This window comes from Podarcis tiliguerta (assembly GCF_965153285.1).
Source record: "Podarcis tiliguerta genome assembly, chromosome: 8".
In the NCBI taxonomy this organism is placed as follows: domain Eukaryota; kingdom Metazoa; phylum Chordata; class Lepidosauria; order Squamata; family Lacertidae; genus Podarcis; species Podarcis tiliguerta.
The window spans coordinates 23,156,818-23,184,526 of record NC_139541.1 but is presented as its reverse complement, the minus strand read 5'-3'; the positions used below and the strand labels follow the sequence as shown (position 1 = coordinate 23,184,526).

Here is a 27,709-nt window from a genome sequence, read left to right as displayed (position 1 = left end):
TTCTCTCACTGGGTGCATCGCCACAACTTCCTGCAGTGGTTTCTGAAGAGTCTCCAAGGACAGCCCCATAAAAGCGGCCTTGCTGTGAACTAGCATGGCGTTTACAGAGGCACAAATTAAGCCCTACATCATCTCCTTCTTAATGGGGAGAGAGAGATCAGCTTTTGTGGGGAGGGGCAGCTTTCCCTTTCCAAAGGGGAGCCCTTAACAAAACTCCCCTGCAAGAGCCTACATTCAATGTGGAACACACAGGGATGGAGAAAGAGGCACTGAGGAGCAATAACGCCACGTCCGGCCCTGCCCTCTGCCTCCTTCTGCCTTTGCAGCGTCAGCCAATGTGTTCAAAAATACATTCAATGACAGACACAGCCAGCCTCGTTTTTATTATCCGCTCCCTTATTGGAAACCCTGTTGCTGCTGACAAGGCCTTTTTTTGGCAGCAAAACCCTCATTTCCTTTAGCGCTGAACCCTTAAGAGGCTCATCCGTTTGCTCGGTCGCCTTTCATTCCCCCCTCCATTCGATGGTACTCTCATTCCCCTGCCTGCACAAATCCTCTCGTTCATCTCCTCCTCCCCCCTCTCCACTAGTCTCCCTCTCTCTCTCTCTTTCTCTCTCTTCCCCGCCTCCTCTTTAGCCTGCTGCTATCTGATCTACGATATGTGATCTCTCGGATAAAACAACACACTTCCAAGCCACGCACGCACGCTCCATCTCTTCAACACACGGGTACTGCTACTGAACAGCGGCGGCGACGAAAAATGCCGTTCTCCTAGCAGCAGGAGCTTCCCCCCACTTGGCTTGTGCCTGACGATGTGGCCATGTCCCCCGCTCTGCTGCCTACCTCCTTTGCTCTTTCTCTGCCTGCTCTTCTTACCCTCGGGGCACCTCTGCCCCTCCGTCTGTAGCTGCATGGACTACCACACCATCGACTGCCGGGACCAAGGGCTTCCCCGAGTCCCCAGCCCCTTCCCGCTGGACGTGCGGAAACTTCTCATCGCTGACAACAACATCCAGGAGATCCCGGGAGACTTCTTCATCTTCTACAGTGACCTGGTCTACCTGGACTTCAGGAATAACTCCATCGCCACCCTGCAGGACGGCACCTTCAGCAGCTCCAGCAAGCTGGTCTACTTGGATTTGAGCTACAACAACTTGACGCAGCTGGATGCCGGCATCTTCAAGTCGGCGGAGAAGTTGATCAAGCTGAGCCTGGGGAACAATAACCTGGCCGAGGTGGACGAGGCCGCATTCGAGAGCCTGAAGCAGCTCCAGGTCCTGGAGCTGAACGACAACAACTTGCAGACGTTGAATGTGGCCACCTTTGATGCGTTGCCCAACCTCCGGACCATCCGCTTGGAGGGCAACCCTTGGCTTTGCGATTGTGACTTTGCCAGCCTCTTCAGCTGGCTGGAGGCTAATGCGCCCAAGCTCCAGAAAGGTAAATCTTTTCCAAAGCTTCCCAGGGCATGCTGCCTGCCACCCAGCTTTGTCTTGTTTTGTCTGTCTTCCTGTCTGTGTACAGGCTGTTCTTCGCGGACAGATGGTCTCTTTCTTGGGTCTGTTGATTCCGTGAGAGCAAAATCTATGCCGTCTAAGGCAGGTTGATGGTGAGTTTCTCCACTGGCAGGAGGGAGGGGGGGGACTCCTCCTGCATGCAATTAAGAACTCCTAATAATGAGAGCTTCTTACACTCTTTAACTACATAGGGAGACAGGGGGCCTTGTCAAATAGGATAACGCAGAATAGAGACTCTTGGAGGCTGTATACATAAATAAGGAGCGCCGCCACATGCAATAAGCCCTCTGAATACTGAATGGTTTGTGACAATGTGCTGGGAATATCCACTTTATTTGTGCTACTTCAGTTCACGCATGGAACAGCAGGGGAGATTCTTTTAGGTTATTTAATTAAAAAGCGACATATTCGTTGTGACCCCCCCCCCTCCCCATACTCCAGCTTTTGTAGATAACATGGATTTTGCAAATCGTGTGAAGTTGTCTAGAGGCACTTCAATAGTTTCTGCGTATTTATCCATTTTGAATCATCACCATCATATGCAATTGTGCATCCCATTTGTCAGGGAAGGGCACATTAATTCTCCAAATCAAGTGTAAGTGGGGGGATGGGTTCCATGAGTTAATAGAAACAGGGGGTGCACCACTGAATTGCTAGGCTGGGTCAAGTACCACAATTTCCTGACAACTAGAAGTTCCAAGTGGATTGGAGTGGTGTGGATAGTTTGGAAAACAATAACTTGATTTGTCACTGCATTTTTTGCCTGAAGTGATATCAGAGGCAGGTTTGCTGCTCCAGTGAAAGAACTGTAAGAATTGGTGTGTGTGTGTGTAGTTCAGCAGTTTCCACATCTCTAGAACTACACCAGATCTTTCTGCCACTTTGGATCAGCTGATGGAGGACAAAGCCTTATGACACAGCAAGCCGGCCTCTCCCCCAGGCCATCAGAGAGCTTTTAACAAAGCACTGCCAGAGCATCTAGCATTGCATCTCTCTCTCCCCCCTTTTCTGAAGCACCTGCTCCTATATAGACACTCGCCTGGCTTCAGTATGTTAAGAGCTACAATTAGGCCATGGACTCCAGTCCCCCCTGTAATGCTCCATGGGTGCTGGGTTCCCTTAGAGATGTAAGGAGGCAACATTTTCTATTCTTCCCTGAATTCATCCATGCAGCACTGTTTCCATTCTGCTGCAGTTCGTTTACTGCAAAAATTACCATTCATTTCAACATCGTCTGTGATGTAATTTACATAGTACCGTCATGCTATTCCATCCCAGACATTTCAGTGCAAAGGAAATGCAATGCAAATACAATAGTGTTGGGGGAACATAAAAGTATATCACCTGCACACTTGAAGCAACAAAAGTGACTAACCCATCATTATTGGTTATCAAGGGACAATTAAATGAAAACTGGCAATTTCTGCTTCTGTTTCCATTTTAGGTAGAATTCCAAAGTGATAAGCTCCAATTGTTTCTATAGTATACTATAGTATTTCTATAGTATTCTACGGGATATTTTTTTTTCCTAGCAGGGATAGTTTCTGATTCCTGCTACTTCTCCCTAGGAGAATCCCATGTCCCCATTTTTCCTTTTGGGAAGATTTCGTGGATGTTTTTTAAAATTCAACCCTGAAAAAACAACGACCCTCTATGCATGTATTTCTGTATACATTGAAAATATTAAGTCTGTCATCACAGCCCCATTGGAGGATTTGTAGTGCCTTGTCACAATGCTGGATTTATAAACTCAAGAGGCAAAGGAAAACTTAGTAATTGCATGGGGTGTGAAAGGGAAGCTCCTGAGAGTAAAGGGTGGAGGGATGGCAAGGGGTTGGTGAGTCAGTGGCGTAGCGTGGGTTGTCAGCACCCGGGGCAAGGCAAGTAATTTGCGCCCCCTAACCCGTGGATTTGCGCCCCCTAACCTGTGGATTTGCGCCCCCTAACCCTAACCCCCAGATGTTGCACCCGGTGCGGCCGGCCCCCCTGCACCCCCCACACTACACCACTGTGGTGAGTGGAGCAAGCAGGGGTGCAGCCCCTATTGTATGTGTGTGCGTGTGTGCGTGCATGCGTGCGTACACACACACACACACACACACACACACAAACACACTGTCTTTCTCTCACACACAATGGCTAATTGTAGACCAGCCTTCCTGAACCTTGTGCCTTTCAGATATGTTAGGGTATGACTCCAATCAACATCATTCAGAAGAGTTATCTGGAGGGCACCAGGTTGAGGAAGATGATGCAGGCTGTGACTTCCACGTTCATTTTCTATTATTATTATTATTATTATTATTATTATTATTATTATTATTATCATTATTCCACCCTATACCCGAAGGTCTCAGGGCGGTTCACATAAAATATAAAATACATAAAATCAAAACAAAACTGGCAACCCAATTAAAAAAAAAAACCCAAGGAGCCAGCATCTTTAAACAGGGTATAGGACATAGATCAAGTCAGGCAAAGGTCTGGTTGTAAATGTTTTTGCCTGGTGCCTAAAGGTGTACAGTGAAGGCACCAGGCGAACTTCCCTGGGGAGAGCATTCCACAGATTTTCTAACAGTATAATAATCACTCAGGGACCTGTCTCCTTTTAAATTCAGGCATAGCTTGCAGATCACACTTCTCCTGTTTAGCAGTACAATCCTATGCGCGTCTACAGAGAAGTAAATTCCATTAGTAGTAGTAATAATAATAATAATAATAATAATAATAATAATAATAATTTATTTCTAAACCACCCATCTGTCTGGGTTTCCCCAGCCACTCTGGGCAGCTCCCAACAGAAGTTTAAAAATACATTAAAGCACCAGTCATTAAAAAACTTCCCTAAACAGGGCACATTAATTATGTGAATGCAAGAAATGGGCTTCATTTTTAAAATTTAAATTGCATCATTGTTGGGTGATCATCAGGATCAGGACCACAAGGCACAAGGAAGGGGTTCACTTCAAAGGCAGTGAGTATAGGTTTGCAGCCTAAATGTCACCAGATCGGGGTCACTGACATGGTGCCCACTGTGGCCATCTGCACCTTCTATGGTGCCTGCAAAAGGTCTCCTCAAAAGATCTCAAAAATCTACAATGCACAAGTGATTGTTTGTTCTTCTTGCCCCATTCCTGTTCCGATTGACTTGGCCTCTCCTACACTGGACATGCATGGGTTCCATGTCCACTTTTTCTTGGATACCAGGATATGACGCCAACCCTATGAAAGCTCCAAAGAGCTTCTCTCTAGGAGTGCGCCTGGGTGCAGCTGATGTAGATGCCTTTTCCTCACTGACCAATGACCATGCCCACACTATTTTGTGGCTCTGTCTCCTTTTCTGCCTGTTTAGAAGTGGCAATCAATTTGTTCTATGTCACATACCACCCCCAAATGGTAGCGATTTTGGGTAATGCTACCACTACTGCCACCTGCAGCACTTTCTCAAAAATCTAATTTTGGCCACTGGTCCAAAATATTTGGTACTCCCTGCGGTAAAGGTAAAGGGACCCCTGACCATTAGGTCCAGTCGTGGCTGACTCCGGGGTTGCGGCGCTCATCTCGCTTTATTGGCCGAGAGAGCCGATGTACAGCTTCCGGGTCATGTGGCCAGCATGACTAAGCCATTCTGGCGAACCAGAGCAGCGCACGGAAATGCCGTTTACCTTCTCGCCGGAGCAGTACCTATTTATCTACTTGCACTTTGACGCACTTTCGAACTGCTAGGTTGGCAGGAGCAGGGACTGAGCAATGGGAGCTCACCCCGTCGTGGGGATTCGAACCGCCAACCTTCTGATCGGCAAGTCCTAGGCTCTGTGGTTTAACCCACAGTGCCACCCGCATTCCTTCTCCCTGCAGTAGATCCACCCAAACTGATGGAAGGCACACTGTCACCTGCCTGCCCCAGATGTTGAATGACAGTGGCTTGTGAGAGGTTTCTGGTTAGGGATCAAGGAAAAATTCAATTCAGTTCACATTTAAAGGTGAACTTACCACACTTCTTAAAGCAAGATTCAAGCCAAAGCACAGCTGCCTTTTGGAATTTGCACTTCTCCGAATTTTGAAATGCAGTTCTCCAAGATAAATACATTAAAAAGTGTGTATGTATAAAATGCATATATTAGTGGAAATAACATACAAAAATGAATTATACGGAGGAAAATGGTTTTGCAAAAATGTGTACAAAATTTCGTACAAAAAAGATTTATATTGGAAGAAATTTGCACAGGAATGCTGGTGAATTTTGACGAGAACGTCTTTTTAAAAAATAATAATAATTACAAACTGATGTGGAAATGTGGAGAAATGAAATTGAAATTGGAAATGTGAGAAACTGATGCAGCAGATGCAATCTTTCATCCTTGTATTTTTGGTGACACACTTCCTCCTCCTCATCTCCAGACTTCAGTGAAACTGGGAAAATGATGGAAATGCCTTTCCGCATTCACTAGTCTCTCATTGGTTCTTGCAAATTAGAAAACTACTGGACCTCCTGGGGCTGACATCTGTATGGGGCCTTTTAAAGGAAGGAAAATATGCTGATGAAATTTATATTCCAGATCACTTCTCTCATCCACACCCTTCCCAAGTGCTTCTGCCTGCCTGAATTCTCTCCCAGTACTGGAATAATGTTTCTTTATCAATGGAGGATGAAGAGAGGTATATGGGAAGGGAACCCCCCAACTTTCGTATGGTTGAAATGTATAGCCTACCCTAGAAAAATATAAGTTACGGCCACTGCTCTGTCCACTTCCCCCCCCCGACCACACCCACCAATTTGGCTACATAAGCACCATCACTCATGTCTACATTTCAAAAATGATTTTTAGAAAGACACATGGACACTTCTGAATGAAGCAATTCAACTTTCTAAACTTGGAAGGCTCAGGGCAGATAAAATCGCAGATCACGGGGCTATGAATGACTACTAACCAGGATGGCTATGCTCTGCCTTCCGTTGTCAAGAGGCATTATGCACCTAAAAACCAGCCACTGGGAATCTGCATGTTTGGTCCACAGAGCAAACCAGATGGGATCTGGTGCTGTTGGACTCCGTCTCTTTCCCCTTTATCCAGCCCTGTGTCACCTAAACCATCTATCTAACCTTACGATGTTTATCTGACCAAGCTTAAATGATTCCAGCAACGCAGTCTCAACTGGTAATGACGCAGTCTCAATTGGTAATGAGCCCTGCTGCCCAACGAATATTATATTTTGGAGCACCGTCTTTGATTCGATTCGTTCTAGATTTTCTCTCCTTAGATATCAGTCTGTCTCCTCTCATTCTTACCCTTGACAGACAGAACAACCACCACCATAAGAACAACTCTCAGAACCATTCACATCCCGGTTATGTTTTGTTCCTTCTTGTATTTGAAAACGGCAGACACACACCAACACACCAAGGTGTTGTTCCGTTTTCTAAATGTCCACAGCTCCTCTTTATCAAGGAAATAGCTCTTAGGAAGTTTGTGTGGTGACTTGTGGGCTTCCCATTGGTGCATCTAGTTTGGCCACTGTGAGAACAGGATGTTGGACTAGACAGGCCTCTGGCCTGATCCTGCAGCAGGTCTTTTCTTATGCCACCAGAAACAGGAACCCCAATCGCCTTTCTCCTCTCAGAAAGAACATTAGATTAAGTAATCTCTCTGGAATTAGTATTCCCTTGATACTCCGCTGTGAGGCTCTCCCAATCCAAATTTTAACAGTAGGTGAGAATAAAAAAGGATGAGTTTGAGGGTATTTCAAGGACACAGCAAATGTTGTTACATATACCTAAGCTTAATTCCACTTGGGGATAAGATTATTATGGTTCCTTGGCTGGATGCTAACACCATTTTTTTTTCTTTTAAGACTTCTTGGAATATGTTTTGAAGGGGGATGCAGATCCATTCCAGTGTGAAACCATTTGCTCCTCTTTGTGCTCAGTTCCCCAAAGAAGAACAGCAGCTGAGAGCAGGATGTCTGGCAGAACTAAAAATGCCAGCAATCTGGTCTAGTTCGATTGTGTTTTAATACGGGATTTCCTGCCCCCCCCCCAGCCCCAGAGCTGGGGTGCCTTCCAATAGCCTTCATACGCAACCAGGGAGTTGTAACTGTGTGTTTGCTGGGAAGCAATGCTCTGTAGAGGAAAATGCTGTTATTCTTGCACAGAAGTTCACACTAGGTGGCTCTCTGCCCCCTGCAGGGATGCATTGACTCCCCAGCCCAACACAGAACCAGAGAATCATTTTTTGTCTAGTCCGAACACCCAGCTAGGATTCAGCTGTGAGTGGGATTTATCCAGCCAGGTTCAGAACCATAAATATGTGTTAAACGCTTCAGAGGATAATGATAATGAATAAGATTTCAACACAAATGCTTTTCCAGACCACTGGCAGTGTTATAAAAATAATGGATCTCTCGTATATATATGAGAATGCCCTCCCATCAGATGTCAAGGAAATAAGCAACTATCCTATTTTTAAACGACATCTGAAGGCAGCCCTGTTTAGGGAAGTTTTTAATATTTAATGCTGTACTGTTTTCAATACTCGATTGGGAGCCGCTCAGAGTGGCTGGGGGAACTCAGCCAGATGGGCGGGGTATAAATAATAAATTATTACTATTATTATTATTATTATTATTATTATTATTATTATTATTATTATATTAAAGATTAGCCCCCACTCAAAATAATCTTTGATGTTTCCTTTTGGTGATAGCCTCTTACTTTTAAATGTAAAAAGAACATTTAAAGTTTGAATGTAGATACACCCATTATCCTCTATGAGCTGCATTTATTTACTAGGGTAAATGTGCCCTACAGTCATACCTCGGGATGAATACGCTTTGGGTTAAGCATTTTCGGGTTGCGCTCCGCGGCGACCCGGAAGTAACAGAGCGTGTTATTCCGGATTTCGCTGTGCGCACATGCGCAGACCATCAAAATGACATCATGTGCATGCGCAGAAGCACCGAAACGTGACCCATGCATGCGCAGACGCGCGGACACAGGTTACATTCACTTTGGGATGCGAACGGGGCTCCAGAATGGATCCCGCTCGCACCCCGAGGTACCACTGTACAGTTGTACCTTGGAAGATTTCCAAAACATTCGGAAACCAAAGTGCAGCTTCTGATTGGCTGAAGAAAGCTCCTGCAGCCAATTGGAAGCTGCAGAAGCCCTGTTGGTCGTTTGGCTTCCAAAAATAGTTCTCAAACTGGAACAGTCACTTCCAGGTTTGTGGCGTTCGGGAGCCAGAACATTCGAGAACTAAGCTGTTCGAAAACCAAGGTACGACTGTACTCGGGAAAACAACATACACAACTGCATTATGTTACAGGCAATTGCTTTGCACAACTGCGTATATTAGACAAATATGCACCATATACAAGAATGTATATCAGGAGAAATTCGCACCAAAATGCTGATGAATTTTCACAGGGATAATAATAATTCGCAAACTAACTGATGTGTGAACCCGGGAAACCAAACAGGATTATGGGGAAAATGAGGAACTGTGTGAAATCAGACTGTACAGATTTGCCCATCCTTAGTCTCCACTATGTGTGTTTCGTGTGTTGTGGAGCAAGGGCTTTGGCTCAGAGCAACCATTAGCATGGCACCCAAACAAGCCCTTCATTGGCGAAGTGTCTGAGGAGAGCCTTCATTTGATGGACTCAGCTGTGGTGCTACGAGAGAGTCTTTTCTTTTCTTTTTTCCTTACCTGGAAAGAAAATGTCTCCCAAGGCACTGTAAGGCAGCAGAGATGGTGGTGACGGTGGTGGTGGGGAGAGATAAGCGAAAGAAGGTCAAGGATGAGGGAAAGGAGACACCGCTGTCACACTTCGAGGACTACTTAAACTCTAATTAAAAGTAATGTTAAAAATGCATCAGCCATTAGTAAACAAGGTCACTCTTGCGGCGACTCAAGACATTCCCATAAAAGGCTTTAAATGGTCACCTCTACAAACCACTTAAATAAATATGGCTGGGCTGAAGTGCTGGGCTTGCCCTCGGTAATTTATCTGCATGTCGCGAAAGCAATTTCTTGGGTACAAGAACAGACCTGGCATGCCTGTGTGTCTGTGGCTGAAGATGGGAGGCTGGGGCACCTGTCTCACTGAGTATCCATATTGACTTTAATTGCAATCTCGTAACTTCAAATTGCAATACAAATTGTATTAAAATTTGAATTCTGTGAAATTGCAATTGCGTGTGAAGACCCCCCGAAACCACCCCCAAAATGCAGTGGTACCTCAGGTTAAGAACTTAATTTGTTCTGGAGGTCCGTTCTTAACCTGAAACTGTTCTTAACCTGAAGCACCACTTTAGCTAATGAGGCCTTCCCCCGCCGCCGCACGATTTCTGTTCTCGTCCTGAAGCAAAGTTCTTAACCTGAGGTACTATTTCTGTAACCTGAAGCGTCTGTAACCTGAAGTGCCTATAACCCGAGGTACCACTGTAAAGACACAATAGACACAGATTTTAGTTTAAGGGTTTTGGCATTAATTTTGGCCACAACTTTATTGATTACATCATGTGGGTGGTTGCTTAGGCATTGGTTCCAGACCACCTGAACCTGCACGGTGGCAGGAGCAGGACTGATACTGAGCACCACCAAATGTCAGTAAGGGAAAGCATCCTAGGGGAGCGAGAAGCTGGCTTCAATCTCACAGCTCACCCCAGATGCTCTCAGAGGCTCTGATGTGGCCCTGACAGGGTTTTCGGACAAAAGCAAGGCAAGCCCCTGTATTCCTTTAATGGAATTCCTTAGCAGCAGCAATGGAGGGGCAGGCACAGCCAACCATGTCCCCTCCTCAAAACATTGAACCAAATGTCTAACCACCAACCTTACAAAGTTGTGGCAATTTGCAACACGGTAGGCAAAAACCAAGTGGCACCAGCCAATCAGCCAAATGGCAAAATTCCTACCGGGCCCCTGCTCCAAAACAGATGACCCCTAGACAGGCATAGCAAGGCCAAAAGAACACCCCTAAATAAAGGGAGAGGAGGACGGGTGATCCGCTGCACGTTGCAAGAAAGAGAAACTCTCCAGAGATGTACAGCAGCTTAAATAGCCCCTCAGCAGCCAATAGCCATCCCAACCTGCCATAATTCTGCCCCAGCAACAGAGGGGCAACCAATGGGGAGTTGTTACCATCCAAATGGTCCCACCCCACAACAGGGAGGCAGTTTATGGCGATCTCACCACAACATGATGGAGGACACGACTTGCAGAAAACAGGTGGAAAAATGGTTAAGTGGTCTTTCAGAGTACCTCCTGTATGTAAATAAAGATCTCCACCCCACCGCGCCAGATATGGCCACTTAATCTTGTGGTGCAGCAAAGCCCTTGGTGGCTTTCAGCTCATTAGTTAGCTTCTCCAGAGTCTTTTTATACCACACGGTCAGTGTAAAGGTCAAGGCATCCTTCCAGTCCTCAGTTATAGCTGGATGGAATTTGGGCAGGAGGAATATCATCAAAGGTCTGAACTTTGTGGGTTTTTGAGTGGACATATATACCAAGACCTTTTCCAGGCGCCATAGGAAGTGCTGGTGGTCACACTGGTCCCAGCAGATGCCATCTTGACAATCCTGGCTAAGGTATACCCTGGGTTGACACGCTACCTTTGCAGGCATTTGGGAGCCCCCCAAATCCAGCCTTCAATAAACACTCTCTCTCACACACACATGCTGCATTCTGAAAATGCACAAACCTCAAACACACCCACTAAAGACGAGAAAATCACGGTCATCCCCCTCCCCCCCAAGACATTCATCTGCTCCATTTAGCTGTCAAAGCACAGGTTCCTGGGTTGTCTTCTGTTAGGCACTTAGTTTTGATGTGTGCTTTCCATGTTTCCTTGTTCAGGTAGCTGCAGGCAGGATTTGAGAGCCGCTTCATCTCCCGCTCAAGAATTCAGGTCTTTATTGCTACATAACCAAATATATCCCAGATGGTGGGGCTGGAGGAAGGAGATAGTCACTGCAGGCAAAACTACAGCCATGAAAGCACTAAGCAGGATGCATTTCGTTTGTAAACTGCTAGCAGAGGTGCCTAGGTTTGTCCATAAATGGCTACAGATCAAATGGATGGAGCAAGGTTGAAGAAAGAAAGGTTGAAGCATTTGGGATTTTTTTAGTAAGGGTGAGTAAGGGCTTGTCCACACTTCCTCGTGGACTCAATCGGGACGGATGGCAATTTGGGATTTTTCCGGATTGGCATTTGCTCGATTTATCACTCAAGAGCAGGTTTTCTTTGAGAAAGGAGAGGTGCAAGGGGGAGCTGGCTCAGACATGGGACATGCAATAGTGCAGACAAGCCCTTAAGAGGCAACATGATAGAAGTTTAAAAAATTATGCATGCAAGGAGAGAGGGGCTAGAGAAATATTCTTCTCCCTTTCTCATAGCACTAGAGCTCATGGACATTCTAGAATAGAATCATAGTATCACAGAATTGTGGAGTTGGAAGGGACCACGAGGGTCATCTACCTCAACCCCCTGCAATGCAGGAATATTTTGCCCACCGTGGGGCTCGAACCCACAACCCTGAGAGGAAGAGATGCATGCTGAACTGATTGAACTATCTCTCTCTCATCCAAGGAAGCTGAATGTTGGAAGAGTCAGGATAGTGGTTAATTTGTTCTTTATTTTGTAAAGAAAGCACACCACTTGATTAAAAAACACACCTCAAAGTGGTTTTTCAAAAAGATAAAACAAGAAAACCAAGATTTTTTTTTACAACAGTACTTTAAAACATGCAGAAGTCAAAATATTAAAACATGCAGCATATAAACTACAGAACTCCCTTTGACTAGAGGCAGAAAACCAAGATTTCTTTTTTTTAACAGTACATGCAGAAGTTAAAATACTAAAACATGCAGCATATAAATCTACAGAACTCTCTTCCACAGGAGGCAGCAATGGCCGTCAACGCAGATGGCTTGAAAGAGGATTGGGCAAGTTTCATGGAGGAGAGGGTTGCCAGTGGCTACAAGCTAGGTAAGGGACCTTAGCCTGAAGATCCTGGAGACCTTCAGTTCATTACTGAGATAGACAGACTAGCTTGGTGACTCAGTAAAAGGTGGTTCTTCAGCTCCTTTTTAAAAATCTCCTCAGTTAGAACAATGAAGAGTGAAATCTTGCTTTATTTTTAAGGGAAAACACCACTCCTCTGAGTAGAGCATCCAATCTGAATTCAGAAGGTCCCAGGTTCCATCCTTGACATCTCCAAGTAGGGCTGAGACAGCCCCCTTTTTGAAACCCCGGAAAGCTGCTGCCAGCGAGATGGAGAAAAGATCTGACTCAGTATAAGGCCGCTTCTGAAATCCCCATGTTCCTCAGTCCCCTGGGCTCCAATGCCTTCAGCAGAAATGCAGGAGGCATCAATGTGGGGTTTTGGTGGAGGCAGCAGTTTGTGGAAGGCTCAGCCAGATTCAGCGAGCAGATCACACCCAAGTCCTGCCCCTTACACAGAAGTAAAGATCAGTGGTCTTTCCCACCCCCACCAGTTCCATGCTTATCTTTCCTTTCGCTTGCTTTGCTCTGCTTTCCATTCCTCACAAATTTCAGTTTCTCTAGAAAGGCAATTCAGGAATGTGAAGAAAGTGCACTTTGCCCATGCCCCTTCTCCCTTTTCCTTCTTCTAAAGAAACCCTGTTCTTTATAGGACAGGAATTTGCACTTCCAATCTTAGCTGTTGCCAATTAAAGTTCAAGCTGAGTCGGTGCCCTCCAGGTTTTCTGAAGCGCTGCCCTTTTGGGGCAGGAAACCCTCCTGTAAACGAACACACAAGTGGCGAGAGCATTACAGATAGGTCACTTCTATTATTTTGGTCCTGGGTTGCACATTATCTAATGATTTCAGCCCAGAGGGCACAGTCACATGCTTGTGCTGTGCAAATCTCCTCCCCTCGCTTTTTTTTTTTTTTGCGGCCTTGTTTGAAGGACGCTGAACACTGTGTCGCCCACCCAATGTTGGCAGGGCTGTCCATAGCTTCCAAAACTCTCTTTTGGAAGGCCGTAGTTCTATGGGACGCAGAGCTAGTAGAAGCTTTGGTGAGGCCCTGGGACAAGATGGCGGTCATTTGTTTCCATCACTGTGACGCCACACCATGACCCTGCTATCATGGTCCATATGGTCAGCTGTTCCAGCCCTATTTAGAAGTGTTATTTGTGCATTCTTCTAATGTCATAGAATCATAAAACTGTAGAGTTGGATGCAGGAATCATCCAACTTGGCCTGACAGATGGCCATCCAACTTCAGACACCCCCCCCCCAAGTGTTCTGATTCCTAGCGACAGTCCCAGAATCACAGAAGCCATCTTGGTTTCTGATTTGATTCCAGAAGCTCCCACTTTTGGATGCCCCTATTTCTACTGAAGAAATGTTGGAGGATATGGAATAGGACATCCTTCTTTTCGCTGGAGAAATGTTGGAGGGGATAGAATAAGCTGTCCCTATTTTCATTGGAGGGGATGGAATAGGATGTCCTGAGAAATGGAGGGGATGGTAATAGGACATCCCTATTTTTCACCTGAGGGATGCGGGTGGCACTGTGGGTTAAAGCCTCAGCGCCTAGGGCTTGCCGATCAAAAGGTCGGCGGTTCGAATCCCCGCGGTGGGGTGTGCTCCCGTTGTTCAGTCCCAGCGCCTGCCAACCTAGCAGTTCGAAAGCACTCTCGGGTGCAAGTAGATAAATAGGGACCACTTTATAGCGGGAAGGTAAACGGCGTTTCCGTGTGCGGCTCTGGCTCGCCAGAGCAGCGATGTCACGCTGGCCACGTGACCCGGAAGTGTCTTCGGACAGCGCTGGCCCCCGGCCTCTCTGAGTGAGATGGGTGCACAACCCTAGAGTCTGTCAAGACTGGCCCGTACGGGCAGGGGTACCTTTACCTTTACCTTTTTATTTTTCACCTGAGAAATGTTGGAGGGGGTAGAGTAGGATGTCCCTACTTTCATGGAAGGGGGATAGTAATAGGATGTCCCTTTTTTCACCAGTGAAATGTTAGAGGTGATGCAACTGCTGTTATAAACCTCCAATGAAGGAGATTTCAGTACTTTCCTGTGTCAAATGTTCTCAACAGGCTTCTTCCTTGCCTGAACAGAGGGTAGAGAAGAGGCTGCGAGTTGCCATCACTCCACCCAATTTGGCCTTTGGCCTAATCCCACCACTGGCATGTGGCCCTTGGAGGTGTTTCCAAAAAAGAATGTGGCCCTTGAGCTAAAGAAAGTTTTCCTGCTTGTGGTGCTTATTGCAGGGAAATACGATCGCTCTTGTATGCTTTGGATTTTATCATTACCGTTGGCTGCATTTCTAAGTGAGCTGGACTGGGATTTGTAACATGTGTCGCAAAGCCTCTTTGTAGAGGGCTTCCTCAAAAAGCGGATTATATATCCCTCACATTTTTTTTTAAAAAAGAGAGAGAAATAAATGAAGGTTGCTTTTCCTGCGCTTTTTTTCACCGATGTGCACAATGTGTGATGCGGAGTTTGTGGGTGCAAGTGAGCTGACAGACCTGCAAGCTGTTTATTTTTATTTGTGCACGTATTTTTAGATTAGATTTCTATACCGCTCTTCATCCAAGAACCATAGGGCGGTTCACAATACGAAAACACAAAGTTATATAACATAGTCACAAAAACAAAAATCCCCACCCCCAGTATTTATTTTGTTTGCAAAGTGTTCAGTGGCGCAGGAGACCTAATGAGATCCACTAGGCCTCCCCATTTGGTTTGTGGAGCCATTTTGGATGGGCCAGTTAAAGGTGTGCTTGAGGCAAAACAAGGGGTTGCTGTAGGACTCAGGGGCACCAACTTGGACTCTTGACTGTGGGTGACATGATGCCATGACATTGCGCTGCGTGTGGGCGTGCAAGTGCCATTTTTAAAAAAACTGGTCTGGGCCTGCACTTCTGGGACCTGTGCTTCCACCGCAGGGCCTCAGAGGCCCCAAGGCATATGCTATTTCATGGTGAGGTGGAAAGCGAGGGGGGGGGGGTATCAGCAGCAGGGTAGCAGTGGGATGGCATGTGGCAGGGGTGGTGGGAATACAGGGCAGCAGTGGCGAATTGGAGCGACCAAAGATTGTGGATGCCCGGGTCCCCAGGGCTCCCTGCAGTTGGGGCCACTGGTAGGACTGTTCATGGGTACCCCCAATCTAGAGTGGCCCTCAAACTCTGGGGCTGACTAGATAAGAGCACTGAATTGATAGAATCACAGAATTGTAGAGTGGGAAGGGGCCGCCAACGGTCATCTAGGCCAACCCCATGCAATGCAAGAATCGCAGCTAGAGAATCCCTGGCAGATGGCAATCCATCTGCTGTTTGAAAACCATTGATAGAGAGTCCATCACCTTCTGAGGTACAGTGGTACCTTGGTTCTCAAACACCGAAAACCTGGAAGAAGGTGTTCCGGCTTTCGAATGTTTTTCGGAAGCCAAACATCTGGTGCAGCTGTCGGCTATTGTTTCTGGGATCCCTGCACCAATCAGATGCTGCGCCTTGGTTTCTGAACATTTTGGAAGTCAAACAGACTTCTGGAACGGATTAAGTTTGAGAACCGAGGTACCACTGTATTTGGCGCTTTTGTTTTTGAGGCTTTTTCGGTTAATTTGCTTTTGTGTCTGTGTGGAACCCAGTTCAGCTACTGATTGATTGATTATGTGACTGTGGAAATGGATAAAAGCCCCCCCATCCAAACAGTGACTATCATCAGTGTAAGTAAGAATTTTTTTAAAAAATTTTTTATCATCTACAATAGTGTCTTATTTATTTTATAGTACAGTACATTGATTATTGCTTTCATTTTATGGATCAATGGTCTTGTTAGAGAGTAAAATTCATGTTAAATTGCTGTTTCAGTGAGTGTTTTTAAAAGTCTGGAACAGATCAATCTGTTTTGCATTACTTCCTATGGGAAAGTGTGCCTTGGTTTTGCAACACTTTGGTTTTGGAACAGACTTCCGGAATGAATTAAGTTTGAGAACCAAGGGTACCACTGTAGTCTGTTCCACTATCCAACAGCTCTTAACTATCAGAAAATTATTCGCAATCTTCTATCTTGTAATTTGAATCCATTTGTTTGGGTCCCCCGCCCCTCTGGAGCAGCAGGAAACAGCATAACTGATTGTTCGCATGCTCATGTTGTTGGGGAAAGGGAGAAAGAGCTGAGACCTCCCCACCCCAGTACCATATGTTTAATCTTGGGTTTGGTCAGGGAGTGAGGAAAGGGGGCAGCTCTCTGCCTCCTCTTTCTCCCACAAAGCACAAAGACAGAATCATAGAATTATGCAGTTCATCAAATCCCCTGCTATTCAGGAATCACAGCTAAAGAAGCCCTGACATATGGTTTGTTAATTCAATGAGTTTACTTTGAGTAGGACTTAGTTGACTGCAACTTTCACTGTACTGCCCCCCCCCTTTTAAGGTAATACAGTGGTACCTCGGGTTAAGTACTTAATTCGTTCTGGAGGTCCGCTCTTAAACTGAAACTGTTCTTAACCTGAAGCACCACTTTAGCTAATGGGGCCTCCTGCTGCTGCCGCGCTGCCGGAGCACGATTTCTGTTCTCATCCTGAAGCAAAGTTCTTAACCTGAGGCTCTATTTCTGGGTTAGCGGAGTCTGTAACCTGAAGCGTATGTAACCCGAGGTACCACTGCACTTCAGTAAAGGGATTGATTTGTGAATCTCTCCAGACTGGACTTTGTTTCTGCAGGCACTTCGTTTCGTTTACAAATTCTTAAGACCTGTTTCAAAGTTTTATACTAACTTGTTGTGCATCTAGGGGAAATACAGGTTTTTGTATTTTGGGGGTCTCCGGAGAAAGAAATAAAAAGAAAAGAAAAGCAGAACAATGTAATCACTTCAGAAACCATCCTGGTGCGTTTGCAACTCTAAAATCCTGATAGCAGTTTGGAGGAGGAAAATGAAGCATACTTAAGAATGCAAGACGGGCCTGCCGGATCAGGCCCCTCTGGTCCAGCATCCTGTTCTCACAGTGGCCAAGCAGTGGCAAACCTTCCCCTCCTGCAGTTTCCATCCTTAGCTTTCTGCCCTTGTGTTGGCTCTAAAGGAAAGAGGAAGTCTTTGCTTCTTCCCTTGGAGAACCGGCCCCCATCAATTTGGAAAGCGGGCGACATTCTGTCCCATGTAATGTTTTGTGAGTCTGTCCAGCCAGGAAACGACATTATTAACTCCAGGATAGTGTGGCTTCACTTCAAAGGGTCTCCCAAATCCCGGTGTCTCTGCAGTGGCTGAAACTTCATGTCCCAGATGCTTTACTTAGCCAGTACCAAAATTCCTTGTAATTAGATTTTCAGGACCTTTGCTTAGAGTTGCAATACAAACTGCAACTGTTTGAAATTTGAGGCTGGGACTGGGGGTGATGCCAAAATTCCAGGAGGTAGGACACCCAAATGCATGCAGCTAATTGGAAAAAAAAAATGAAAGAAGTATGTGACCTCCACCACCAGGAATGGTTCTGAAATGCTCGGCTGAATCACTCGCTGGATTTTGGAATAACTGGGCTTCTTTCTTAAGTTGAACCAATGCACTGAAAAAGTATTAATTTAACACACACACACACATGAGTGGGTGTCTGATGGCAAGGTGAGAGGGCAAGGGGAGAGAGAGAGACAGGCCCCTTCCAAACCACATGTTTAACTAGAGAGGGAAGATCCACACGATGCAATTAAAGCCCATTTGATGCATATTTAAAGCACATGACTTACCCCATAGAATCCTGTGATCTGTAGTCTGTTAAGGGTGCTGGAAATTGTAATTCTGTGGGAGGGAAGCCACTGATCCCAGCACTCATTGGGATAAATCACATGCTTTAAATGTATGTTGAAGGGGCTTAAAATACCTTTAATACCTTTAAATGGTTATTAAGCTCTAATTAAACACTGTGCAAGGCTCCCGAATTGGTTTGGGGCCTAGATATGGGTTGTGTGAGGGCCAGTCTAAAACCACAGGGGTGGTTTTTTTTGGGGGGGGGGGAGGACTTCTATATTTTCACAAACATTTGCATTTATATGCATGCTTTACCCTAGTGCAGGGGTGGAGGAAGGGGAGGCGGTGGGGGCAGTCCGCCCCGGGTGCCCTCACTGAGGGGGGTGACATTCGGCGCACTGCCCACCCGCGACTCCCAAGCCTAACCCGAGCTGTCAGGGGAAGAGGCGGAGCTGAGCCGCCTTGCTGGCGGCCTTCCCCCCTTCCCCCTTTATTTTGACATTTCGGGGGAGGCTTGGGAGTTGCAGGTGGGCAGCACGCCATTGCCCCCTGCTTCCGGGCTGCTTCCTGTGGGGGGGGGGAGCCTCCCCAGAGCTGTCAAAAAGAAGCGGGAAGGGAGGAAGGCTGCTGGCAAAGTGGCGTGGCTCACCCTACCCCACCTCACCCAGGAAGCAGCCTGCCATGGCCTGCTTGCTCCATCCTGCATAGGTTTCTCATCCCCTAGGATGCTCACTGTGGGTGGCGCCCCCTGGGATGCTTGCCCCGCCCCCTGGGATGCTCGTCCCGCCCCTGGGTGCACAGAGCAGCTAGCTCTGCCTCTGCCCTAGTGTATTCATTACTTGACTGGAGAATTGCATTGCAAAATTTGGAGAAGTGTGAATTTCAAAGGATGGCTGTGGTTTGGTTCCTGTATTGTTTCAGAAAGTGTGAATTAGGTAAGTTTGGCTTTAAGTGCAAGCTGAACCAAATCTCCCACCCATCACTACTTGGAATGGAGGCCAGATTACTTCACATTCTGTTACTCCCAAGGTGTGTCAGGAAGCAGGCATGCCAGCTAGGGGGGCAGAGACAATTTGCCCCACGCCCCATCATAAGAAGAGCGCTGGGCCCCCACAATATTGAGTGTCAATGTCATGTGCGCCACGTCAGCAAGTCACACGACTTGGGCCCCCTCAATAGAGGGGGCAAGTCCGCTCCTCTGCTGGGAATGCACCCAATAGAAGCTCTTTCCTTAGCTTCCCGTCAATGGCAGGGGCAATGGGCCTCCGGAGGCAATGTGCCAATTTGATTATTTCTGCAGATAGGAAGAGCGAAGCTGAAACCCCAATAAACTCCAGCAGCATCTGTCAGCAAAGCAGGCGGCTAAGCTGAGGCAGCATCTGCCTTATGTTCCTCTGATCCCTCTGGTTGTCCTTGGAATCGGGCAAGAGCATGAGGTCTGACACCACTCCTGCTACCATAGGATGCTCTGCGCAACCAGGAAAGGCGATCAGTGCCAGAGGAGATGCTCTATAGGCAGAAGATCCCTCATTCAATCCTTGGTTTTGCTAGCTAATATTACCAGCTAATATCACTCCAACATTTCTCTGATGAAAATAGGGATGGATGGCGGGGGGACACGGGTGGCACTGTGGGTTAAACCACAGAGCCTAGGACTTGCCGATCAGAAGTTTGGTGGTTCTAATCCCCGCAACGGGGTGAGCTCCCATTGCTCAGTCTCTGCTCTGCTCCTGCCAACCTAGCAGTTCGAAAGCACGTCAGAGTGCAAGTAGATAAATAGGTACCACTTCAGCAGGAAGGTAAACGGTGTTTCCATGCACTGCTCTGGTACGCCAGAAGCAGCTTACTCATGCTGGCCACATGACCTGGAAGCTGTATGCCGGCTCCCTCAGCCAATAAAGCGAGATGAGCGCCGCAACCCCAGAGTTGGCCACGACTGGACCTAATGGTCAGGGGTCCCTTTACCTTTACCTTTATTCTTCAACAACAACAACAACAATTTTATTATTTATACCCTGCCCATCTGACTAGGATGCCCTAGCCACTCTGGGCAGCTTCCAACATATATAAAAACATTAAATATTTTAAAACTTTGCTATACAAGGCTGCCTTCAGATGGCTTTGTTGTTGTTTAGTCGTTTAGTCATGTCTGACTCTTTGTGACCCCATGGACCAGAGCACGCCAGGCACTCCTGTCTTCCACTGCCTCCTGTAGTTTGGTCAAACTCATGCTGGTAGCTTTGAGAACACTGTCCAACCATCTCGTCCTCTGTCGTCCTCTTCTCCTTGTGCCATCAATCTTTCCCAACATCAGGGTCTTTTCCAGGGAGTCTTCTCTTCTCACGAGGTGGCCAAAGTATTGAAGCCTCAGCTTCAGGATCTGTCCTTCCAGTGAGCACTCAGGGCTGATTTCCTTCAGAATGGATAGGTTTGATCTTCTTGCAGTCCATGGGACTCTCAAGAGTCTCCTCCAGCACCAGAATTCAAAAGCATCAGTTCTTTGGCAATCAGCCTTCTTTATGGTCCAGCTCTCACTTCCATACATCACTACTGGGAAAACCATAGCTTTAACTATATGGACCTTTGTTGGCAAGGTGATGTCTCTGATGGCTTAGGGGGTGGGATAATTTCATACCCTCCAGCATTTCTCCGATGAAAATAGGGACATCCTAAGAGGGACATTCTGGGATCAAATCAGAAACTGGGATGGCTTCTGCAAATCTGGGATTGTCCCTTGGAGGGTCTATACCAGTCACATATCACAGCAACATTGAGAGACTTGCAATGGTTGACTGATAAGACACTGAGCCTGTATCAAGGTCTTTTTACTTACATACAAAGCCTTAAACAAAGGCAGACCTCCCCTCTGTTGCTTGGTAAGGACTCTGGGATCGACAAAGGGAACCTGGTTGGTCTTGTTTTGAAATGATGATCATCAGCTTGTGGTTACACAGAGGCAGGCTTTTCTCCTGGTAGCACCAATGCAATGGAGTGCACTCCCTTCTCAGATACAAGAGGCCCCATTGGTATTGGAATTCTACCAGCTTCTGAAGACACACCTGTTTACAGAGGCATCCCCCTGATCACACGCAAGAAAGGACCAAACATTAGGAAGAACTTTATGAAAGTAGGAGCTATTGAGCAGTGGAGCAGCTCCCTCAGAAGGTTGTAGACCTTCATTGGAGGTTTTCAAGCAGAGAGAGGTTGGATGGTCATCTGTCAGTCATGATTCCTGCAGTGCTGGGGTTTGGACTAAATGACCCCCCAGGGTCCCTTTCAACTCTACAATTTTATGATTAGGATTCATCCTGGCTCTCTTGTTTACACCTCTGTGTTGTTTTCATTTTCTTTCAGTTGTGAGTGCTTATATTTTAATGTTTGAGCAACTGATTTTTTACACTTTCCAAACTGCTCACCATCCTATTTAGTCACCAAGTGGAATAACTATTTTATGCATTTCGTTTTATCCAACTTTTCCTCCAATTTGCTCAAGGTTGTACCCATGGTTCTCCCCATCTGTGAGGTTGGTTAGGCTGAGAGACAGTGACTGGACCCCAAGCTTCATGGCTGAGAGGAGATTTGGACTTCTGGTCTCCAAGGTCCTAGTGAAACACTCTAACCTCCACACCACACTGGCTCTCCATAATAGTAGTAGTAGTAGTAGTAGTAGTAGTAGAATCATAGAATCATAGAATCATAGAGTTGGAAGAGACCACAAGGGCCATCGAGTCCAACCACCTGCCAAGCAGGAAACACCATCAGAGCACTCCTGACATATGGTTGTCAAGCCTCTGCTTAAAGACCTCCAAAGAAGAAGTACTACTACTAGTAGTAATCATCATCATCATCATCATCATCATCAGGGTTTGAATGGTCCCTAAGCAAAGTGTTCTCATCAATTGGTTTCTCTCTTTCATTGTCAGGGGAGCACAACTGCAATTTGGGAGTCTAGCTGCTATTCTGTTGTGATTCACTGCCCATTATGGGCATTGAAAATGGCAGACAGACCTAGTACCAACCGTCTTGATTGAAAATAGTGCCCAGAAACACCAACAAAGACCACTGCCCCACCTTGGGAATCCTCATGCCAAGTTGGGTGGCGATATCTCTAGAGGCAGAGAAACATAGAGAGAACATACAAACCATTTCCCAAAATATATAGTAGATGGCACACGACCACCCTATCTCTGTCAGAAAAGTGGGCAGGATGGGTCCAAGGAATCCTTCTCTGGCTTTGGTTGCAATGGAAGCTAAAGAAGAATCCAGAGAGGGGAAGGATAGCACTGGGTTTGGGATAAGGCTGAGCATCACCAGCTGGGCAATTTCATATTGCAAAGTAGCTCTTGCCCCCAATCTGTCTCTTCACTCGCAAGGGGAGAGGCTTGCACATGGATTGAGCATTGACCCTGGGGATTGCATGCCGCTCCCTGATCTGGGTGAATTTCTGCCCTCTCCGCAGGGAACTGGATTTTTTCCAGGCCTCCTGTCTCCTGTTCTACGATTAATCTCAGAGTGATCCGTCTCCTCTCTGCTGTAACTCCGGTCTTCCTGTTCATTTTAATCTGCAATATGCTGCAATGATTCACTTCTGGTTAAATCTCTAATTAAATGCTCATCTCTCTCTCTCTCTCTCTCTCTCTCTCTCTCTCTCTCTCTGTGTGTGTGTGTGTGTGTGCCTCCTAGTCTTTTTAAACACAAGGGTTGCTTTAGCCTGTGATCCTAGGCACACTTACTTGGGCTCACCCACTCTCCCGTTTCTCCTGTGCCTAGAAAGCATGAATCTGAGCAGTTTTCTGCTTGTCGCACACTTTATCAGCACCAATCCATGTAAAACTCTATTTACTTTTGCTCCGATTCAGTAGCAAAGATCAGGTTTTCCCAGGAGAAATGAGCAGGACATGTGGAAGTCTAGATGAGCCCTAATGTCACTTCCAAAACAATAAATTGAAAGTGTATTTAAAGCATGCAGCTTCTTCTTAAAAGAAATAAAACCTTGGGACCTATGTAACTTGTGGTGGCAGGGAAGAAGATCAGAGATCCAACATATTCTATGGGCTCTGACAGTTTTAACAACAACAACACAATCCTCTACTGCTGTTCCTTAAAAATAAAAAAATCCAGAGTTGTTCAGTGCTCCACAGGCAACACTTTGGACAGCCTCATTTCTTGCAAGGCCCATGGATTAAGTGATCGTCCACACTTCCACTTCTGTGCCTGGAAACTAAAAAATGGATTGGCGTTTGTTTCAATTCAGTGGTAAACAACAGATCTTCTCAGGGGGAAGTAATGGGAGAAGCAGAAGCGCATATGAGCTCCTAGAGCAGGCATATCCAAAGTCTGTTTTGGGGACCTAATCCGGCCTGTCAATTGGTTTTATCCAGTTTCTGTTGCAGTTTATTTCCTGGGGTAAAATCCTAAAAGAAGCTCAACAACTTTGGTTGGCCCCCATGGCCCTTCACTTCATCAAATCTGGCCCTCTTTGAAAAAAGTTTGGACACGACTGTCCTAGAGAAACATAGATATATAGAGGAAATTGTAGAGTTGTTCTTTACAGAGAGAAAAATGAGAGTGGAAGAGTGGCAGGAGGTTTAGAGGTTGCATAGCTCAGTTGGCTAGAGCGATGTACCAATTATGCCGAGGTTGCAGGTTTGATCCCTGTATGGGAAAGCTGCCTATTCCTGCATTGCAGTGGGCTGGACTAGATGATCGTCAAGGTCCCTTCCAACTCTATGATTCTAGAGGTTTGGGTGGGGACTGATCCAATTGCAGGGGTATTGTCACGGCACTTCATCTCAAGGGGTGGGGGTACGGAAGTCTCCCAGATCAACTTGATTTGCCTCGTTATTTGGCCTTCACACTGAACTAAAAAAACGAAAACCAAAAAACCAAAATAAAATAAAGCCCAATTTACAAACATGCTAAATGGATTGGATATGCTTACAAAAGTTATATTTCTGTATTGCTATATGGATGATTTCATCTTTCCATCAAAAATCTTTGCCTTCCTTGAATGAGCTGCCATGCTTCATTTTGCATGGAAGAGTCACATTTATAACTGGATAAATAATAATATTGCTACTTTTTTTGGAAAAAAAATTCTCCTTCTTCCCTCTCTCTCTCCGTGCAGGTCTCGATGAAATCCAGTGTACTGTCCCTGTGGAAGAAATCACCGTCTTTCTCAGTGAATTATCAGAGGCCAGTTTCAGGGACTGCAAATTTAGTTTGTCACTCACAGACCTTATAATCATAATCTTCTCTGGCGTCGCCGTCTCCATCGCTGCTATCGTGTCAAGCTTCGTTTTGGCACTGATTGTGAACTGCTTCCAAAGATGTGCACCCAGTAAGGATGATGATGAAGATGAAGATGATGATGACTGAACCCCCTTCTCTTGGCGTGTCACGGAATAAGTCCAAAGACCAGGGTAGGAAGAGACAAGAACCATTTAAAAGTGCATCGCAACTAAACAAATATCTAAGGGCTCAGTACTCCTATCAAAGTCTCAATGGTATTTCCCCATTTATATATCCCTGGGAAATGCTTTAAATTTATGGAACCTTTCCTGGTTAGGTCTCTTGATCCAATCCAGAGTTTAAAATTAATCTTAAAATAGATTTACTAGGAGGGAAGAAAATAAAGAAGATCAGAGATCGCCAATATTGGAGAAGGCTAGGATTTCGTTCTGGCCTCTCTCTCTCTCTCTCTCTCTCTCTCTCTCTCTCTCTCTGGGTTTTATTTTTTAATAGTCTTTATTTTAGGTTTTTCCACAATGTTTTTAAAGGAATAAAAACAGCCATCTGTTGGAGATGTTCCAGTTCTGGATTTCCTGCATCAAACAGTTAGCCCTGATGACCTTCAAAGGATCCTCTAGCTCTGAGTTTCTATCATTCTATGATTATGTGAGATGCAATTTCAGATAGCAGAGTTATTTCGATTAACAGATGAGCAGCAAGGAAGAGAAGTAAAACATTATTAGCCCAGCTGCACTGTAAATCACAGTGTGTTCCTGGTATGGAAGGAAGCCTTCTTATGGATACCTGCATCATTGTTCTCATGAAGTTTATTTCCTCCACCTGTTTCAAAATTTACATGTGTATCAAAGTGTTTCATCCCTTGGTGTCTGAGGAAACATTAAGCTCTGCTGACCCTGCAGAATCACAGAAAGGAAAAGCATGTTTTCTTGGTTTTGGGGCACCCGACCTCTTGCTTGCAGCAAGATCACATTTGGGATGCATTTGGACAAACAACAGAAAGTCTTGCTGGGCCTGGGGCTCGTCTGCACTTCTGCTTGTCCTGTACCCAAAAAGCACGGGTCTGAGTAGTTTTCTGCTTGAACCACACTTTCTAGGCATGGGTCTGAGTGGTTTTCCTCTTGCCCCATCCCTTTCCAAGGGAAAGCCTGCTCTTTACTGCTCAATCGGAGCAAATGTCAATCCAGAGAAAACCTGAATTGCTGTTTGCTCCGATTGAGCACTAAAGAGTTGTTCCCCCCAGGGGGAAGCAGTGGGACAAGAGGAAGAGGAAGTGTGGAATAAGCCCACTAAATCAATCCCTCTTCACAGGGAACTCTGGAAATTGTAGCTCTGGGAGGAGAACAGGGTTCCCCTAATGACCCTCAGCACAGTTAATGAACTACAGCTCCCAGAATTCTTTGGAGGGAGGTATGATAGCTTAACATGAATGTGGCCTGAATACACCAAGAGCCTCTGTGGCTCTGCTTTTTTTTTAAAAAAACTCCTCTTTCTGAATCATAGTCATAGCACTGTGCAGGTGCCATTTGCCGTAGTATTCTGATCCTCCATACCCTTTGTATCATTAATGATAAAACACAGCAGAGAAAAAGCATCCCTGATATGATTGTACATTCAGCACCGATGAGATCCGTTTGCATGTCTGCCTCAGTAAAATGCCACACGAGAAGGGTCACGGTCACATCAACATAGTTTCTTGTGGGGGGAGGGACTAGTATTTTTAAAAAATTAATACGGTCAATGCACACAATACGATATGATACGTTATCTTTATTGTCATTGTCCCATGCAGAACAATGAAACTGAAAAACTACAGAAAACATTCAAAAACCCCTAAATCTCTAAAACCCCATTTTAAAATACACTATACTACAGAGACCCCTTATGCTGCATTTAGAACCAGAATTGCATTTGCGTAGGAACTGTTTTTCAGGCGGCTAGTCCTGGCCTTTATAACCCTATACCTTCTTCCAGAAGGCAGAAGCTGAAAGAGATCATTTCCGGGGTGCGTATTATCCCGCGCTATCTCTGCCGCTTTCTTATGGCACCTGGCAGCATAGATTTGATCTAAGGTGGGAAGAGTGCACCCAATTATTCTCTCTGCAGTCTTTACAACCCTGGACAGCATTGTGAATAAGTAATGTATAAAGCTGAAGAGAACTGTGCATGGTTCAGTTTCATAAACAGGGAATTCTCCTAGCTAAATGAGAGTTCAGGAGGGGAGGAAAGGAGGGCAAATCAAGTAAAGGAATCCTTAACTCCATGAGATACTCCAACAGTTCAAAATGAAAATTTATTATATTTATTTAGAACGTTTCCATCCTGCTCTTCCTCGTAACGTTGTTGATTGATTGCATTCATGCCCCCACCTTTCCTCCCAGGAGCTCAAGATGGGGCGCACCATTCTCACCTGACCCACTTTATCATCACAACAACCCTGAGAGATAGGTTAGGCTGAGGGATGGGAGCTGGCCTGAGCTTAACCCGGTCAGTTTTCTTGGCTGAGAAGGCATTGCGAAGTGGTCACACTGTCAGGAAATGCAGAAGCCGTCCAGCATCCCAAACTAACCACCCAACAAAAGAGATCATGTCTCAAGATGCAATGGTTAGAGTATTGCACCAGGACCAGGGAGACCAGGGTTCACATCCTTATTTGACCCTCAAGCCCACTGGGCGGTTTCACTGCCTCTCAGTCTAATTGCAAAGGGTTGTTCTGAGGTTCACACCAGGGGGAGGGAAATTGTGTATGTCACCTTGAGCTCTTTGGAGGAAAAGTGAGGTAGAAATGAAACTAGGATGATGACGACAGAAAATAAAGTAAAACTCGGTAAACATACAGAGAGACAAATTTCGACTGTATGTCATCCATGGAGGAGATCTATGTCTCTGTTCACAGAAGAAATACTTTGAAACAGATTTTATTACAAGTTATGTTTCATTAAGTTGTAATTGTTTGCTTGTGGTTTTTTTTAAAAAAATACTGCAGCAAGGACACTTTTTAAAAAAAGAAATTATTTTAGTAATTTAGAAAATGCTATATATCTGTAGCTTAAAAGAATATCTTGCAAAACGGGGTGGGTGGGTTATAACTTTAGGACAACCAGAGAAGAGTTGGAAAGCCAAATCTCTCTCTTTTTAATTTTTGCTTTACTATTTTTCCTTTATTTTTGGACTCCCTGGTGTGTTATGATTGTGATCATGATAAATTTGGCCATCTGTTATCAA

General features: G+C 45.6%; 1 protein-coding gene across 1 annotated transcript; it reads left to right on the top strand.

Moving 5' to 3' along the window:
- On the top strand, nucleotides 1–27,709 carry LRRC38 (leucine rich repeat containing 38). Its single transcript, XM_083452261.1, has 2 exons — nucleotides 1–1,440; nucleotides 24,363–27,709. Exons 1-2 carry the CDS (start codon nucleotides 813–815, stop codon nucleotides 24,611–24,613), a joined length of 879 nt encoding a protein of 292 aa, XP_083308387.1. The 5' UTR covers nucleotides 1–812; the 3' UTR covers nucleotides 24,614–27,709.